Here is a 17,569-nt window from a genome sequence, read left to right on the forward strand (position 1 = left end):
TTGTTGTTTGAGTCCCTCAGGCAATCATGTTCCATAGTACTGTGTGTGCACCAAACTACAGTTGGAATAAGTGTCTTTTTTGATGCCTCGTTCTGAAAGCACTTGACTTTTAGCTGAGCAACGCTATACAGAACATTCATAGCTAAGAAACCACTTTCCCCTTCCACTCGTATTATGAGCTCCAAGACCTGAGCAGTGCAGAAACTTCATGCTGAAAAGAATGTCTGCAATATAAATTAGGTATGACAACATTAGCTTTTAAAAAAGCAATTTTTCCATTTATGGAAGTTACCAATACTCCCAAACCCCAAACAGTTTATTTCCTGCATTTTATACTCTCACAGCTCAAGAGCTGAGCTATGTTCCTATAAAAACACTGAATATTAAGAATACTGGAAGACAAGGACTAAATCCACCCCAACTGCCAACATCAAATCTGGAAAGCCAACTTGCCAGTAATTTGCAGTGTCAGCTGCAAGAACAGTGGTCATGGCTCCTGCCTGGTAAGTGATCAGAACAGCTGATCACAGGCCCATATACGGCACTGCTGAATTATACAGTTAGTAACATTAGAGTTCTCACATGAAAAGTACAGACATCTTTAGTCTGCACATCCACAGTGGAATAGATATGTATTTTAATGAATACACACTTTCTACACCCCCTCACTAACACCACATTAATTCAACCCTGATTCAGTTCTGAAATCAAATACTCTGCAAAAATCCTTTAAAGAGCTAAAAAGCTATAGTTATACTACTTAGGAAACTTCCTATTATCATTAAAACAGGTTACCAAAATCTTGGGATTTCTTTACATAAAAGTTCATAATGTATTTAAAATCAGGACCAGTTACTGTTTTCATTACATTTTATTAAAGCCACCTAAGTTTCAGACTCTTTAGATTTTCTATACTTAATACTGGACAAGTCAATATCACTTTTAATTCTACAGTTTAGTATATTTCTTTGCTCTTATTCTCCATTTACTCACCTGCAAGTGATGTGACAAGAATGATGTATCCACACAAGTTTGTTGAACCTCTGGCGCCCACTGGAGCACAACTGTAGTCCTACATGGAAACTGTGATCCGTTTCTTGAGCAGGAACTCGGCGGAAATACCTGTATTTGTGGTAATCAACTGGTTTCTGTACAGAGAAATAACAAATTTCATGACCTACAAAGATCACATTGTGCAACTATTTATCCTAAGTAATTGTGAGACCAGATTGGTTAAAACTCTCATACTTAAAAACAAGTACTACTGTTCCTGCAAAATACATAAATGTTTATGTTAATGATGGAAGAAGTTTTCACAGAAAGCAAAAGAAGCATACAGGACACCACCCAAGTGTGCATAGTCACTGTGACACTTCTTACTCTTCACAAATTTCTCCTGACTAGCACTCTGGTCATCAGAAGAATTTTTTCTGAGTTCAATTAACAAATACTGCTTATCTAGTTTTACTAGATGTTGTGGACCATAACTGCATACAGTCAAATTTGTTCTGAGAAAATGAGAATCATCCTTCTTTCCCGTTAATAATGTTGACACCTAATAGTACTATAAATGGAAACTAAGTCTAAGGGGGAGAACAACTGTTTAAATTTGAACCAGGTATTTATTTGCCTTAATAAATTATTAGATTTAGGGACAAATGTAAGTGACATACTTATTTATTTATATTTTATTTTTAAACTGTTTAAAAATTAAATTAATTTTTAAATCTTTTGGTGTAAGGCAAATCTTTGGATCCCTTAAAACACCCAGTCTGAGTAAAATCTTGTTAATCTATTTCTCCTCTATTCTATTTTTCTACGTACCTCGTCCTTTTTCTTCATTATTACAGCAAATACTTTGGTTTGATTGTCTGTTTCCTGGGAAAGGCGATAATGGCCAAGCAAGATTGCATCCGTTCTGGAAGGTAAAAAAGGAGGATAATGTCAAGGACATGAAAATATTCTGTGTCTCAAAAGTGTGATATTCTTATAATACAAGTATCAGCAATGAAACAAAGACTGACTACATAGCATAATGATACAAACTATTTCTTATTTCCATTCAGTAAAGCCTAATCAATGATATTAAATTGTGAAAAGATTTTGGAAAATTGCTTTTAATTTTCCCAAACAGAACTATAAATGTAAGTCAATTGGTTCTACCTAGCCTACTGCTAAATATTTACAGATTTCTGGTGAACACCTCAAACCTGAAGTTGCAAAACTATTTTCTGTGTTTTTATGTGCAAACATCGAAAAGTACTAACTGCAATATATCCCACTGAAATCTTCACTTGCCTTCAGTTAAGAAAGTGTGAGAAGGCAGACAGTAACAAAAAAATATCTTTAAAAGGATTGTTCCATCTACTTGCCTTAAAAATTTCAAATCACATAACCCACAAAGGAAATCTAATTACAATATCAGGACCCTAAAATGAAATATATCTTTATATAAAAATGAAAAGTTTTTGTAGTTCTTATAAACATCTATAACACAATATAAATAACATTGTTTTGCTATAACAGAACATAGAATCTGAGACAAAAGTAAATAGAAATTGCTGGGTAAAAGCAAAATGAAAACTGTAGAGCCAAATACTTTATTTCAAAATAACCTTGTGTTTTTAGTCCGTAAGCGAGGAACTATAGATTGAGGATCTTCAGGAGTTGTTAGCATCATAACTTGACCATCTGGAAAGAATCTCAAATACCTGCAAAAACATAATTACACAATGCAAACCTAGAAAATACATCCTTTTCCTGTTTGTTTGCTTTTAAAATCAGAGGATGTTACCCAGAAGGATTTAGAACTTAATTGGTAATAGCATTTGAAAACACATTTCTTCACACATAACAGAAAAAAAATCAGAAATCAAAAGAAAGTTATGAATATTGAAAGAGGAAGTGATGAAATTTTGTCACCTCTACCAAAGCAAGGTGGCTACTGTGGGATCAAAACTGACCTCAAGTTTCTCCATTCCTATCCACTGAGACCAATGCAAAACAATCTCAATTACAGCATTAGTACAAAATTAGTAATGTCATACAGACTTTTTTAGGTTCTGGTACCTGATTGATTTTTACAGTACTCCAGTACCGTGCTAATGTTTGAGACTACAGCAATAGCCATCAGGTTCAATGGTGACTATGAACAGTTTCCAGCCTCAGAGGAGACTGCAGAATGAAACAATAAATGCTGGGAGCACAAGATGAACAACAGCAAAAAATCAGGCTGAGGAAACAAATGGCAAGGCATTTACAACAAGATGAGAAAGCTCAGCCTCTTGATTTTTACAACTGATTACACATATGCTAAATGACTGATCTTGTATAATCACATGTATTCTCTTTGCTGAATTGTGTCATGTGTTGTATCAGACACGTAAAGCAAAAGTCATTTAGGGAAAGCAATCTGTAGATAATTATTAATTGTTATAAGCCTTCAAGCTTTTGCCACGTGACATGGTTTAAGAGAGGATGAAACATGTTTTTAAGCTCATTTCTAATTATCACAGAATTCTATTATTAGATCTATTATTAGATTCTATGTCTAAAACCTATTCTCAAAAAATACACATCTTACACACTGTAGCAGTCCCATTCAGTTTTACAGAATGATTATTGCCTGTGATAGCCAGGGGTGGATTTAAGGAACTTAAGAGAGAGAAACATTTCACTCACTCATTGTACTACAGCTCTACCTGTAATATTCCACTTGGTGCCATGCTCTATAGAAACCATCAAGAGACTGTTCTCCTTGACGTATGTATTTTGTCTTGCTGACATATACACCTACAGAAAAGGAAGATATATGAACAAAAACTAACAACATAAAATATTTATGATGAAAAAGCCAATAATCTAAAACTTTTGAATATGGTTTTGTTACTTAAATACATGGAAGTTTTTATTTTCATCTCTTGCACTTTTCCCTTCTCTTTGCATATATTCCACAAATTGAAATGCACAAACAAATTCAGATTAGGTCTAACAACAAACATCACAAACACCAAACCCACCTGACTGTTTTTGTCACACATAGTTACAACTATTTCCAAAAATACAACTTACCATCAAATCGAACGCGAGGCCTTTCCAAAAACATGTGCCTCCAAGATGTATATGGAACAAGTTTATTGCAGCTCCTGCCCCATATTTTCAAACACACTTGATGCCAGATTTCAGGATCTCTAGTGAAAACAAGAAAAAAGCAAACCCCATAACTTCCCTACAAACCCTGTTTATCTTTTATATATCAAAGTAACACTCTCCTACTTAGTTTGGATGCAACTAAAAGAAACTTTCTTGAACAAAAATAGCTCATAATTTAAAACCCTTGACTAATTTACTTAATCCTGGAGTGTTTGAAAGCCTTTTCTTATTCCCAGTGAAACTGAAGAACAGACTGTCATTTTCATCCAAGTACAGAACCACAACACTGCAGCACCCTGGCACTTCTCTGTGTGGCTATATGAGCATGACAACAGACCATATTTTGGAGACCCGAAACACTGATTTGCAAACAAGATAGAGCAAGTAATACTTTCTGCTAGATTTTTATTACAGTAAAGTCATCTATCTCACATACCATTTAGTAGTGTATTAAAAAACTGATTAGCTCTGTGAGGAGCTTAACATGAAAAAGTCCATGGGAAGGAAAAGCAGGACATACTAGTGCAAAAAAAGAAGTTTCAGTTTAGATAAGTTATCTACAATACCTGGCACAAATGTAAAATCCTCGACAAACAAGAGATAGTTGCTCCAATGATCTTAGATCCAAGTCACTTGAAACCACCCATCGGAAAATGTACATTAGTACTTCCATAGGCAACGCTAAAAAGAGAAAAGAAATCCTTGTTAGATGCAGCCTGTAAGTCAACAGCTTATTTATAATTCCAGGTTTGGCTTTTGACTTTCCATTAAAAAATCCTACTTTTCACATTGTAGCCCAATGCCAGAGAACAACAAAAAAAAATTAACTTAAAAGGTCACTATAGATTAGATGTGACATCCATAAAATATCCTTTTGATCCTTTTTAGCCTACTAACTTCTGAAGCCAATGTGATTTTTTTAAAAAGTTTTCTTTCTGCTATAAAAAAGTCAGTAAAAAAGACACAGGACTGGCTGGAAAGACCAACATTGTGCTCAAAGGACACATCTCCTGAGATCATTTTAGAGTAAGGTCTGCAACATCTTGTCTTTACTGGTAAAAAAAGAAAATACATTTTCCCAAGAGTACAATGCACCAGTTATTTAAAAAAAAAAAGTTTCAAAGCCTGTTTTCTTTATGTTTTGATTTGCTTCACTTACTTTATTTTCTTTCCTTGACCAAAACAAAGGAGATCAGGCCAAGATTTCAAAGTGCAACTGATAATTTAGGATGCAGAACCAAGCCATCTGTTTTTAAGAGAGATCATAGGTCATATACACTCTCTACAATTTAGATCTCATAAGGAATTCTCAGGATAACTGTCCTAGAACTGAAGCACTGAAAGTCATTAACTTTCAAAAGACTTTCTAGCTTTGTTATTTAGTCTTTCTGACCCTAAAATATATTTGTTGCAAGAATCTCATGCAGTATCAGATGAAATCAAGAAATGTAAAGATGCATAGTCTACAAAACAATTGTTTTTGACTCACACTTAAAAATTGTAATAATAACGGTATTTGCAAACCAAACCAAAAGAACTGGAAGGAAAACTGGAATACACTTAGTTCAGCAAGTCCATTCCTAGAAGTTGCTACTTTTAAGTATGCCTCTGATCCTGAAAATTCTACTCAGAAATACTACATGTGTGAAAATCTTGTGTGATAAAGACAAGATCTGGTATGAGAACAAGATTTGTTTACCTAGATGAAAATTTTTTCTCCTTTGTATCTAACTACAGAAATAAAGAGATAATATAGGTACTTCTTAAAAGGTGGCTTTTGAATGAAGGAGACAAATGTTTTAATAAAGTGAAACGTCAATATAAATTCTGCCTCTCAACTCTTACCTGAGATGTGGGTCTGGCTGACATAAACTTCAGGCTGACAAAGTTTGACTGAAGATTCCTGAAGAGTTAACTGCTGCTGGAAATCCGTCAGGAGATCTGCCATTTTGTCATCCTCTTTGCTATCCTCAACACTAGAAAAGGAGCAATGCCAACACTGTAATATTGGACAAAACATACAAACAGACATCCTCATCTTGGCATCAGTCCACTGCCATACTCCCATTCAACAGAGTTGTTTCCTGTACATTTTTAAAGCAATCATATTTCATCATACAATAAAACAACTACTGAAATGTGATCAAGGTCATTAAGACACTGCTGGAATGCCTCTGAGAGTAACAACTGGCGCTTTTTCATTAAATTCCCATCCCAGTTTTTTATTTTGTATTTCAGTTTTTTATTGAAGTTACTGAAGAATTTCTTGACCTCATGAAAAGAAAAATCTCATCTTTTACTTTGTCTAAGATATAGCATATGCAGGAAATAAAATGTTGTTAATGAGAAGTTGTATTTTGTAATCCTTCTCATGATGCAAGATATTGGAAACAATTAAGGATTATTTTTCACACTTGTGTTATTCACTAAAGAGTGATCTTTGGTGGGTGTATTCAACAGTAATGAAGGAAAACTACTTTTGTACCTATTCTATAAATAGGCAGAAATAATAAATTTCAGGAGCCAGAACAAAATAGCAGAAGAGAAACAACAAGCTTGCTACTCATCACTAAATTTGAAGGATTACTAAGTCATAAAAGAACATTACCACATTAATAAAATAAATCTAAATTTAAGTTGTATATCATAATATGATCTTTTAATAGCTGCCTGTTTGCTTGCCCCAAATAACCAGAAACAACACAAAACTCTTTGAGCACATCATGAACTACCTTTTTTTCCCTGACTTGGTATACAGGCTAATTAAGAAATCTTACAGTACCTTTTAATACTGTTCAATTCTACTCTAAACAAGCTAATAGAATGAGTTGAGACTATAAGCAAGCAACTAGTAGACCTACCAATGGGTTTTGAAGTACCAGAGAGAAGACAATTATGTTTGGGTCTGTCCTAACTAAGACTACAGTAAGATGTTGCACTGAACACACCTTCATTTTGATGATTATGATGGTCAGTCCCAGTACCTACAGGCCACACTGTAAACTGGTTTTTCAAACCTAATTGTGTAATTTGTTTTTTCTCATCAAGACTGTATGAAACACCTACAACGGTAATTCAGAAAGCACAAACTAAAATCTCTCCCAAGAAATACATCTCTACAAATACTGCTTTTAAGCAGTAGAGTAACAGTTGAGACTACTGGTTCATTTTCCCTCACTGCCACAACGTGCTCAGAACAGTATAGCAACATTTAAAAAACCAAATAAAAATCCACACAATTGTAGAATCATTTAGATTGGAAAAGACCTCTGAAATCATCAAGCCCAACCATTCACCCAGCACTAAACCATGTCCCTAACTGCCACATGTACACATCTTTTAAATACCTCCAGGGATGGTGACTCAACCTCCTCTCTGGGCACCCTGCTGAAGTGCTTGACAACACTTTTTCCTAATATTAACAGCAAAGCACACCCTGAGGCCATTTCCTCTTGTCCTGTCACTTGTTATTTGGGAGAAGGGACCAACACCTACCTCTACACAAACTCCTTTCAGGTGGCTGTAGAGAACAGCAAGATCTCCCCTGAGCTTGCTTTTCTCCGGGCTTAACAACCCTGCTGCTCCTCACAGGACTTGTGCTCCAGACCCTTCACCAGCTCCACTGCCCTTCCCTGGACTCCCTCCAGTCCCTCAATGTCCTTCTCAACGTGAGGGGCCCAGCACTGGACCCATCAATGGAGGTGTGGCCTCAGCAATGCTGAGAACAGGGGGACAATCCCTGCCCTGGTCCTGCTGACCACACTACTGCTGATACAGGCCAGGATGCCACTGGCCTTCCTGGCCAACTGGGCACACACTGGTCATGTTCAGCCAACCAGGACCCCACGGGCCTTTTCCAACACTCAGCTTTCCAGCCACTCTGCCCCAGCCTGTAGCTCTGCTTGGGGTTGTTGTGACCCAAGCACAAAACCCAGTACTTGGCCCTGTTGAAATTCACACAATTGACCTTGGCTCATTGATCCAGCCTGTCCAGTTCTCTCTGCAGAGCCTTCCCACCCTCCAGAAGGACCACTCCTGCCCAACTTCAGGTCAAGAGTCTTAATGGAGTAGAGAAAATTATGCTAAAGAAAGAAAATAATCCTATAAAACCCAAGGTTTTTACATGACTATAGTGCATGACCCGGTAGTTTTCCTAGTGCACAAATGCACAGCAAAGATTTCATGCCAGCAACACATTCAGATATGAAACTAATGGATGGAAATAAAGCACTTAGCTCATCTTGCATTCTTTTATATTAAGTCAACAGCTGCACTGGAACTGTACTGTCCTGAGCCAACAAGACAGAGCTAGTGATACCCAGTGACACGGTTGTGCTTTCCTTTTTAATTCTCCATGTTAAAACTCTTGATTTTTTGATGCAGCTATCAGGAGCACCAATAGCTGCTATGAGTAAGCAAGAATTTGGGAGGCTGTTCCATAAGCTTGTCTATGTTAGGCTGCAGGGGCTGGAACAGAAGTTTTGGCCCTCCTTAAACATGAGTCTTGGGCTCAAGTTAAGGCAGCCCTAAGTCACTGCACATCCGCTGCACTGAGGTTAGGGGTATTCTGATGTGTGCAGTGATGAAAGACTAGATCACTCAGACTGCAGTCTCTGAGCTTCTAAATGTATTGCTCTACTGAAAATGCTCTCATTTGGCTGTGTTGGCACAAGAACAGATTATTACTTCACTTAATTAAGATGCTTATTTTATTACTATGAAGCTTTAACTAATTAATCGTTTTGCCATCTACAACTTTGTATATGATCCTAAATCTGAAAATCAAAAATCAAAATAGTGACTGATGCTTTTTTTAATTAAGCAAGAGCATAACTATTTGTAATCCTTCCCCCTGACATTAGCTACCTCCAAACAAGCCTGTTACTGTCTTCAAAAAATATAGTCTACTCAAGTGAGAGTCGGTGAGATTTCCAGATACTAAGGGACTTACAACTGCATATTACAGGAGGATATTGATATCCTTCAGAAACAAAATGTCATGTTTCAGTACTCCTATGCACTTAATTAGTAAAATTTCATACTTACCACCTCTTTCCAACTCCCTCACCATCAGGGGACCGTGTATAGGTGATCTTAAATTCTATATCAGGTACAAGCTGCATGGCTAGACGATAAAACTTGATGGCTGAAAAGAAAGGTTTGATGTTCAAACATATCCGATGTCCATATTAGCTTACCAAGGCAAAGACTGCTTTCAGAGATGATTTCAGCTAAAAGCACTAAAAAGATGAAAAATGCCTTTGCCTAGGAAAGTTTGTTTAGTCTAAACTGTTAGTTTTAAATTCAATACAAAAGAGAGGAACATTAAAGACCTGTTTTCAAAACTAAAAACCTCATGTACTTTTTTAGAATAAAGAGTTAGCTTAGATATGTTTCAGTTTTTACAGATTTACCTTAATTACCACAAATTCAACTATGGAGTAGAAAATTTTCCACTAAAACATTACAAACTCCTGATGTTGTTTGGTGCTTGGCACTTCCAAAGATTTCCCAGAGAAAGAGGTTCAGGAACATCACTGTGGCAACAAACAGTTATTTAAGCTACAGAATGTCTTCCTCCTGAGTCAGCTCTGTGAATCCTTCTTAATTTAATCTGATGTATGCACATTCAATCTATTTTAATACCAGTAGTAAAATCATGTGTGTATGTATATGTTTCTTTGTATTCCAACCAAAACTCAAATAAAACATCAGTGATTGCGGAGCTCAGAATTTGTCTGATGAGTTTGAGAATCTCGAGTTTGAGACTAGTAAATGTTCCCATTTCCTTGAGTTCATGTCAGGGCCAGTGACTGACAAATAATATCCTTTGGCTGTTGAGGACTGGAAATACCAGGAGCCAGCTAAATAGAGATCAGTCTCAACTTTAGCATTTAATCTTGCAGACAAGGCCTCTACTGTACTTAAGCAAGAACAAGCTGCAGCACATAACTGTCTCACAAACATCAGGTATCAGCAGATTTCAGAAGCAGGCTTGGATTCTGGTGACCTGGGCCAGGTCAGCAAATAAAGGCCTGGTCTGAAAACAGATGTCCCAACATGTGCTCAGTAATACATCTGTGTCTGGCGTAGGACCGTGCCTCTAAGGTCTCATACAGATCTATGTGTAGAAATAGTTCAGTTCAGTTTCTCTAAGTCTCAGATCAAATTCAGTTGAGAAAGATGAATTCACACTCATGCAATCCAGATGTCTGAAACACATGAATGGAACTGTTAGATATTAGTTCTTCTTTCCTGATATGTTGAACAAAAAAGGAGTGCACTGAAGCAGATGAAGCCACAGCTTTCATTTTACATACACAATGTTTAAATAGACCGCTTTCCTCACCTTTTTTTCCTAACTTATTCAGAAAGAACCTTCACAATTGACTACGTGATTTCCTAAATATGTACCAGATTTTTAGTGCTGACATATTTTTTTTACTGTACATTTAATCCTTTACCAAACACTTACTGTATCTTAGTCTAAAGTAATTGTGCCCTGTAAAAACACGTAACAAATTAGAAACTAAGACAAGCGATTTTATTAACTGCAGGGGACTCATATTTTTTTCAGTTAATATGAGATATAAAACAAAACCAGAAATCCCTCGAAAATGAAGGAAAATTCCCATGGTGAAGTGAAAATTTTGATTCAGCAGGTGGCTGAGTTCAGGAGCTTTCAGAATTCTCTCAGATTTCAGTATCTTAACATATTTTGCACCTGCACTTTGAACACAGTGGCCAAACCCTCTGGTGGATGAGAAGGATTGCACACACATTCTGCTTTGCTTTCTTTCTCACATGAAAGAAACAGAAAATTGGTATCTCCACTACTGAACTATAGGACTTGGAAGTCAGGACAGACTTCTTACTCTCTAGACTCTGAAAACCAAATATAAGAAAAAACCTTTGAATTTCCATTTTTACTAGTGCTGATAGCAAGAGTGCAGGTAAGCAAGCTAAGCACCTTAAGTATTTTATGACAAATCTCAAAGACTACCAGATTTGAATGTTCACTGCAGGAATTCTTGAAAAAGCCATTTTAGCATGCTGTGTTAATAAAAAACAAACAAACAAAAACCCCTAAACCCAAAGAGCCCTCTCCAAAAAAAAAACCCAACAAAAACCCACACCAAAAAACCCCCACAACCAAATAACAAAGCATTAAAGCAGTAGTTTTGTTCATAGTGGAATGATGAGAACCGTGAGCGTAGGAAATAGTTTATTGCCTTAATTAATTATTACGCTAATTTCAAGTTGCAGTAGTCACATAAAGAGGCATTCTAAGATACTGTTATATTGCCTGAAAGCTAGAAACTCCTTTCTTGATGTCATTTTTGCTTTACCTCAGCCTTAGAACTGTGATATGACGGTTCCTTCCAGAGCATGTTTGTTTGCTTATCTGAATGACAGAGCTCTCAAACCACTGTTAGCCCACAATTTACATTCACTGGCACCATGCAGATTTGCCCATAATCACAGGTGTTAGATTTCTGCACAATAAGGGTGTCCATTGCAGACTTTCATATTACCTTCATAAAGGGCCCCATTTCGCTCTTCTTCCACTGCCTTCAGGAAAAGTTCTTTTGCCTGCACAATAAATTACACACAGCACTTCTTCAATTCCTTAAATTACAAGTGCAACATCACTTGCCTTAGAAAAATTTTTGACCTTACCTACTGTACTTAAGACAGAGATAACAAAAAAATTATATAAATAGAGAAGACATACTCATGTGCTACAAGACATAAGATGACTGAAATTCCCACTTAACAAACTATCTATATTCCTGCTGTTTGTCCCTTACATACAGTCTTTCAGAAAGCAGATTGTGAAGGTGACACCAAGGCAAACATAAAGACTAGAAAAATCAGTGTAGGATTATGTAGACATTAGTATGGAGCTAACAAGATACTAACCTCTCTTGTTTCTCCAGATTTAATTCAGCATTAGCTTTTAGAAAAGTTATAGTGGAACAGTAATACAGACAAATAAAACCTCAAAATGATGCATCTTTTTATGTACCTTTTCTTCTTTTGCTATCTCCTGTTTTCCCCTGGCATCAACAGACTTTAGTCCAGGTTCTCTTGATGATGCTCTGCATGGCAGAGGTTCCAACCCACTAGAACTCACACCTGGGGCAAGCTCAAACATCCACTGAGCTCTGAACATCTGGAGCTCTGCCTAAAAAACATGATTAATTCTACATAGTATCACATATTCAGACTGTATATCTTCTGAGGAGAAATTATAAAGTACAAACACAAAAAGGAATTTCAAAACGTTTCCAAGTGTTAGATGGCTTCAGTCAATTTAGGCACAGAGAGTTAGCAATTGTTTTATGGTAAATTAAAACAAAAAATGCACAAGTACTTGTTCAATCTCATTCAATAACAAAAGTGCTTGTTTTCTGGACTGTTCACCTCAGAAGAAAAACTGATGTTTCAAGAAGTGCTTGTTAGTACCATGGTTATGACCTAAGATTCCATGGAAAAGTGGTCTTTCCAGACATGATTATGTTTGTTCTTGTTCATGTAGAATTATCATAAGCAATAAATCAATTAGCTCTTAATATTAAAATTTAGAAAATCCAGGTTTTTGTACACAAGCCAGTTATCTCAGTTATCATTCAAGAAGGCAATTTATATAATATACAAATAAGACCTTACTCCTTTCTCTTTTAAAAGTATGGACAATGCTTTGTGAAATAAAACAAGTTGCAATTCCTGTCATGCCTTTTTTTTGAGCATCTTTGAAGTTACACTTTACACGTCTCTTGCAATCATCTAAGCTTGTGGGGAGCAACTACACAGAAATCTAGTCTTGCAGGAGAACCCACTTTTCTATTACACTGCTTTTATCACCTTTCTTGTCCAGTAAAGAGTGACAACTGAATCTGGAATTTGATCACAGAAACTGCTGTCCAAGTTCTACAGTTTTTCAAAGAAATTCCAGATCTGTCACAAGCTTTCTTTTCATCTACACAGATAGCTAAAGACTGAATTTGACACTTGGAACACAATGTAAAATTTATCTCACTTTTGGAAGGATAGGCAGAATAAGCATTTGTCAGATCAACAGATGTGTGGTAAATAAATGAGGATAAGTGATGCAGTTTAAATCACAGCATACTATGTTTGTAAAAACCCACTAGCACGAGAGACATACCTGAAGATTTGCTTCACCAGATCTTTCACTGTCATCGGTTCTTACCAAATCAGGGTGACAATCTTCTTCAGCTTCTGCCTAGTAAAGAGCAGTCAAATGTGACTATAGGGTCTGCCTAAGTCCCTACAGTACATTCACAAAGAACAATTGTCATGGACACACATTAAAAAAAAATAATTAAGCATACTTCCCTTTTGATGATAAAAATTAATTTTAAAATTAATGAGATCAGTTGTACTTCCATATTAATGAAGTTCATATTCAATGAAGATGGGTTTTGCATTTTAATCCAACACAGATTAGTTGTGTATCACTCGAAGGCTGGCATACCTGACTAAATACACTGTGTCTATGTCAAAGCACAGAGCAAAAGCTTCAGTATTAAACAATAATGTCCTTTGTCCAACAAATTAAAATTTAATCACTGTCTTCTCATTGTAAAGATAACCAGTAGTTTTGATTTGTTTAATATTTGCAAGAGCACAAAAATGCTTTGAATAACAATAGATACTTTACATATACATGTGAAACTAAACAAGAAATGTACTGGAAAATAAAATAAAAAGCTAGCATGAGAACTTGACAGTTGGTTTTATTTACAGTACAGCTGTGAGACAGTTAAACAAATAAAACCTGAAATAAGACCTTTGACTAAGCCTAACATGGCTCTACATAGCAAGTTAAGCCAGCTAGTTTAAGAAAAAAAAACTTAAAAAGATGCCAATTAATTATCATAGTGAAATATACTGAGATTTTTGAGTCTACACTAAAACAAAGGAAAACTAATTCTGAGCATTAGTGACAAACTACTACAATGATGACAACAACAGCAAGATGCCAGAAAGGGGGAAAAAAACCACCCCAAAATCACAACTAAGAGATTTGTTTAAGATTTTTCCTGCAGCTGAAGCAAACGAGTTTTTCTACCATTCTGCACTGAAATTCACATCTATAGTTCTGCAAGTAGATAATGCAAAGTGAGATTACGAGCAGGCAAACCTGACTTTATCACTACTACTTAAAATTTTTATTTCCCACTCCTTCCTTTTGTAGTCAGTACTCAGAGACTTGAAGTGACATTCTGCCAGTGAGATTCTACCAAGCTCTCAAAAAGAAATCCATACCTCCTGCACAGTCAAAGTGCAGAAATCAAAGCATTCTTGTACTCAGAAAATTTATACCATTTTTAGAGCACCTGGCAGTTCTGATCAAACTACAGAATACTAGCAAAGGTGATGGGAAGGCAACCTTTAATCACCCTGTCTGGGTGACAAGCACCTCCCTGGAGTTAGCACACGTCTTCAGATTCCCCAAAGACCATAATCTTAGTGGTTTGTCATCTGTAAAAGTGTTTTCACTGATGTTTCATATAATTTATCATTTACGATTGATAGACATGGTTGATTGGCTGAAGATAAACAGATATTGCATCTACTTCTACATTCTCATTTTTAATTTCTGTACATTTTTAATTTCCCGGTGGAGGAAACAGGTGAGCCAGAACACTATAAAACAGTAGTGGCATTAAATCTCAGCAAGGAGTAAATAACTTGGAAATGTCATGGGCTTTGATTCCAGGATTTCATTGCAGGCAGTTAATGCCCTGTGAGTTGTGACAGCCCTACCACATTATCAGCATCCAGGAATATTCTGTTGGCCAAGCAGAGCCAGCCTAGGAATGAGCTAGCTCTGAAATGGGTGTCTGTAAGTGCATTATTATGGCACTGGGCTGGCAGAAATAAGGCCTAATTCTGTCTGTGCAGAGTGCAAGTCTTCTGGTTTGCAGCTGAGTTATGTCCAGGCAGCTCTCCAGTCTGGGCAGAATAAGCCTGGTTTTATCTGCAAAATGCAGAAATTAGCAATTTCTGAACTAAATCAACACACTATCTTCTCATGCATAAAGCCACGCCCATTAAAACCTTTAACTCCTGAGTCTGTAAACAAACTGATTTAAGTGTTGAAACTACTTAGAAGGTTAGGGAGCTGGATGAAGTTCACCTCATTCAAAAACTTTGTATTTCACAAATCTGTTCAACTCTTAATTTTTAATCCCTCCTCTCCTATCAGCTGCCCTACTTCATTTCTGAGTCGCAGTCAGACACGGCAGTGGACCAACTGCATCCAAAATGTCATTTGATGCTCTTTGAAACCTAAATATGCTCTCAACTCAAACCAAAAACACCTATGAAGACCTGGCCTACAGTCTAAAAGCTGTCAAAAACCATCATGAAATTGATTACAACCGAAGTGCTGTCATTACCTTCTCTATACTGTATGCATGTGCAATCTGCAGTCTCTCATATCAAAGGTCTGTCTTGTGGCAGTAGTGGCAGCCTAAGTGGCCACCCCTCTGAACTCACTGGTAAAGCAATTAATTCATTGCTACTGCATAGGAATGAACTGGAAAACTGATGTCTATTAACAACCTTTCCACTGTTCATCTGACCTGCTGAAATCCCATGATTTTGCTGTGACAAAAGGGAGTAAACACAGGTAGTGTGAAGCAAGGACCTTCATGAGCAGACAGCTCATGAGATCACACCTAAAGCACTTCACAACGTGCACAAAGTGGCTCCTTGCCCTCGCTCTGAGAATACTTGTGTTGTACTTAAGAGTTTCTAAAATTCATAGAACACTGTGCCCTAACTGCTACTTAGGGGATAAATCTAGATAGTTCATCGTTGTGCTGCTGGCCTTTCTTCTGATACAAGTCAGCTGTCACACAGAACAGTGACTTCATCCTGATTGAAAGGAAGACATCATAGTGTGTACTGGCTGACTGGCTTCATTAATTTTCCATGAGGAAAGTAGTAGTCTATCAAGCCACCAAAAGGTAACTTGTCAAAAGTAAGTATCTGATTTAGGCTGCAACTCAGAAAAATTAAGTCATCTGAATAGATTCAATTCTGATTTGTTTGCAAAGCTTCAGAAACCATTTGCCAAATGCAGAACTAGTTTATTTGCACAGTTCAGTTTTGCTTTGCAATCAATAATTGCATGCTGATTTCCTCAGAGTACTGCTCACTAAACTGTCTGTAACATCACGTCCTGTAATAGTTCTGATCTCTGTTTCAGCAAAATAAAACCAAGATCAGAAACAGTTCGAAGCTGAGTGTCACCAGTTGAACAGGGCTGTTATGTGTGAACCATACAGAACTCAGGGAGGAGCAAGCACGGCAAAGCGAAACAGGGACTACCAGCTAACATTCCTCTTGGTTTTATTAAAAAAATTAGAAAGTCGCCCTATTTTTCGGTAAATGTGGTAGAAACAACACTGTGATCAAAATTAAGAGTTTTTATAACCGTGGTGAGACATTTTAACAGCTCCTGCGTGATATAAATGATTTAACTTTGAATGGTCGAGTTCTCATCATGGATACTTGAATCCATATTGAGGCGCAGTCAGTAAAGCAATGCCGAACCAAGGAGTATTTCTGATATGTTAAATGACAAACTCAACCCGAGTCCCGGGCCCGCAGAGTCCTTTAAACGACTGAGTGACTTTATGCCACCACATCTTGGGGAAAGGAAGGGAAAGGAAGGGCACGCTCCCCCGTAATGACACAGGGATTTTGTCCCCGCGTTCCTACGGAGGGCTGGATCTCTCCACAACCAGGCAGCCCCCTCATCAAAGCCCCTGCGGGGGCGGCCGTGTCAAGCCGCGGTGGGGCGGGATCACGGCACGCTTCCCACAGGCATCGCCCGGTGCCCGGGGGCGGGCAGGGCAGGGCAGGGCAGGGCTGCCTGCCGGCAATGCGGCCAGGGGGCCGCTCCCTCGCACAGCCCCTCGTCCCGGTCCCGCCCGGCCGTCCGTGCACGCCAGCCGAGCCCCCGCCGCCCGGGCCCGCTCACCATGCTGCCGACGCTCGGGCGGCGCTGTCCCGTCCCGGGGGCTCTGCTCCCCCGCTTGGTCCGTGTGTCCTCCCTGCCCGCGAGGGGCACTTAGCAGAGTTCTCGGTCGGAGAAGCGCACCACGCAGCGGGAGTCCCTGCGGGCCCTGCGGACGGCAGCCATCTTCCCGGCGAGCAGGGCCGGCGGCGGGAGCGGCGGGACACGGCCCGGGCGAACCCGCCAGGTCAGAGCGCCGCCTCCCGCGCGGGCCGCTACGACGCGCGACCGCACGGACTCCCCGTCCCAGAGCGCACCGCGGCCCGTGCCGCCTCTGCCGCCCGCGGCGGCGCGGCGCAAGGCCTGCTGGGGAGCGTAGTCCGTGGTGGAACACCAGGGGAAGCGCGGCAGAGCAAA

At 38.3% G+C, this 17,569-nt stretch overlaps 1 protein-coding gene across 3 annotated transcripts in view; it reads right to left on the reverse strand.

Annotated features, from left to right (window-relative positions):
- FBXO9 (F-box protein 9) overlaps positions 1-17,506 on the reverse strand; it is an 18,922-nt gene extending 1,416 nt beyond the window's left edge. The window contains exons 1-12 of one of the 3 annotated variants that reach the window (XM_039725271.1): positions 17,177-17,506; positions 13,325-13,402; positions 12,182-12,340; positions 11,688-11,745; positions 9,199-9,298; positions 5,998-6,128; positions 4,719-4,833; positions 4,072-4,190; positions 3,702-3,792; positions 2,616-2,711; positions 1,825-1,918; positions 994-1,148 (exon numbers count right to left, since the gene is read on the reverse strand). In XM_039725271.1, coding sequence (XP_039581205.1) covers positions 994-1,148; positions 1,825-1,918; positions 2,616-2,711; positions 3,702-3,792; positions 4,072-4,190; positions 4,719-4,833; positions 5,998-6,128; positions 9,199-9,298; positions 11,688-11,745; positions 12,182-12,340; positions 13,325-13,402; positions 17,177-17,179 — 1,199 coding nt within the window. In that variant the 5' untranslated portion in view covers positions 17,180-17,506. The remainder of the gene's footprint in view (positions 1-993; positions 1,149-1,824; positions 1,919-2,615; positions 2,712-3,701; positions 3,793-4,071; positions 4,191-4,718; positions 4,834-5,997; positions 6,129-9,198; positions 9,299-11,687; positions 11,746-12,181; positions 12,341-13,324; positions 13,403-17,176) is intronic. The other 2 variants (XM_039725281.1, XM_039725292.1) reach the window with 2 other exon arrangements.
- Positions 17,507-17,569: the final 63 nt, after the last annotated feature.

This window comes from Passer montanus, unplaced genomic scaffold (assembly GCF_014805655.1).
Source record: "Passer montanus isolate IOZ18808 unplaced genomic scaffold, ASM1480565v1 scaffold11, whole genome shotgun sequence".
NCBI classification, from domain to species: domain Eukaryota; kingdom Metazoa; phylum Chordata; class Aves; order Passeriformes; family Passeridae; genus Passer; species Passer montanus.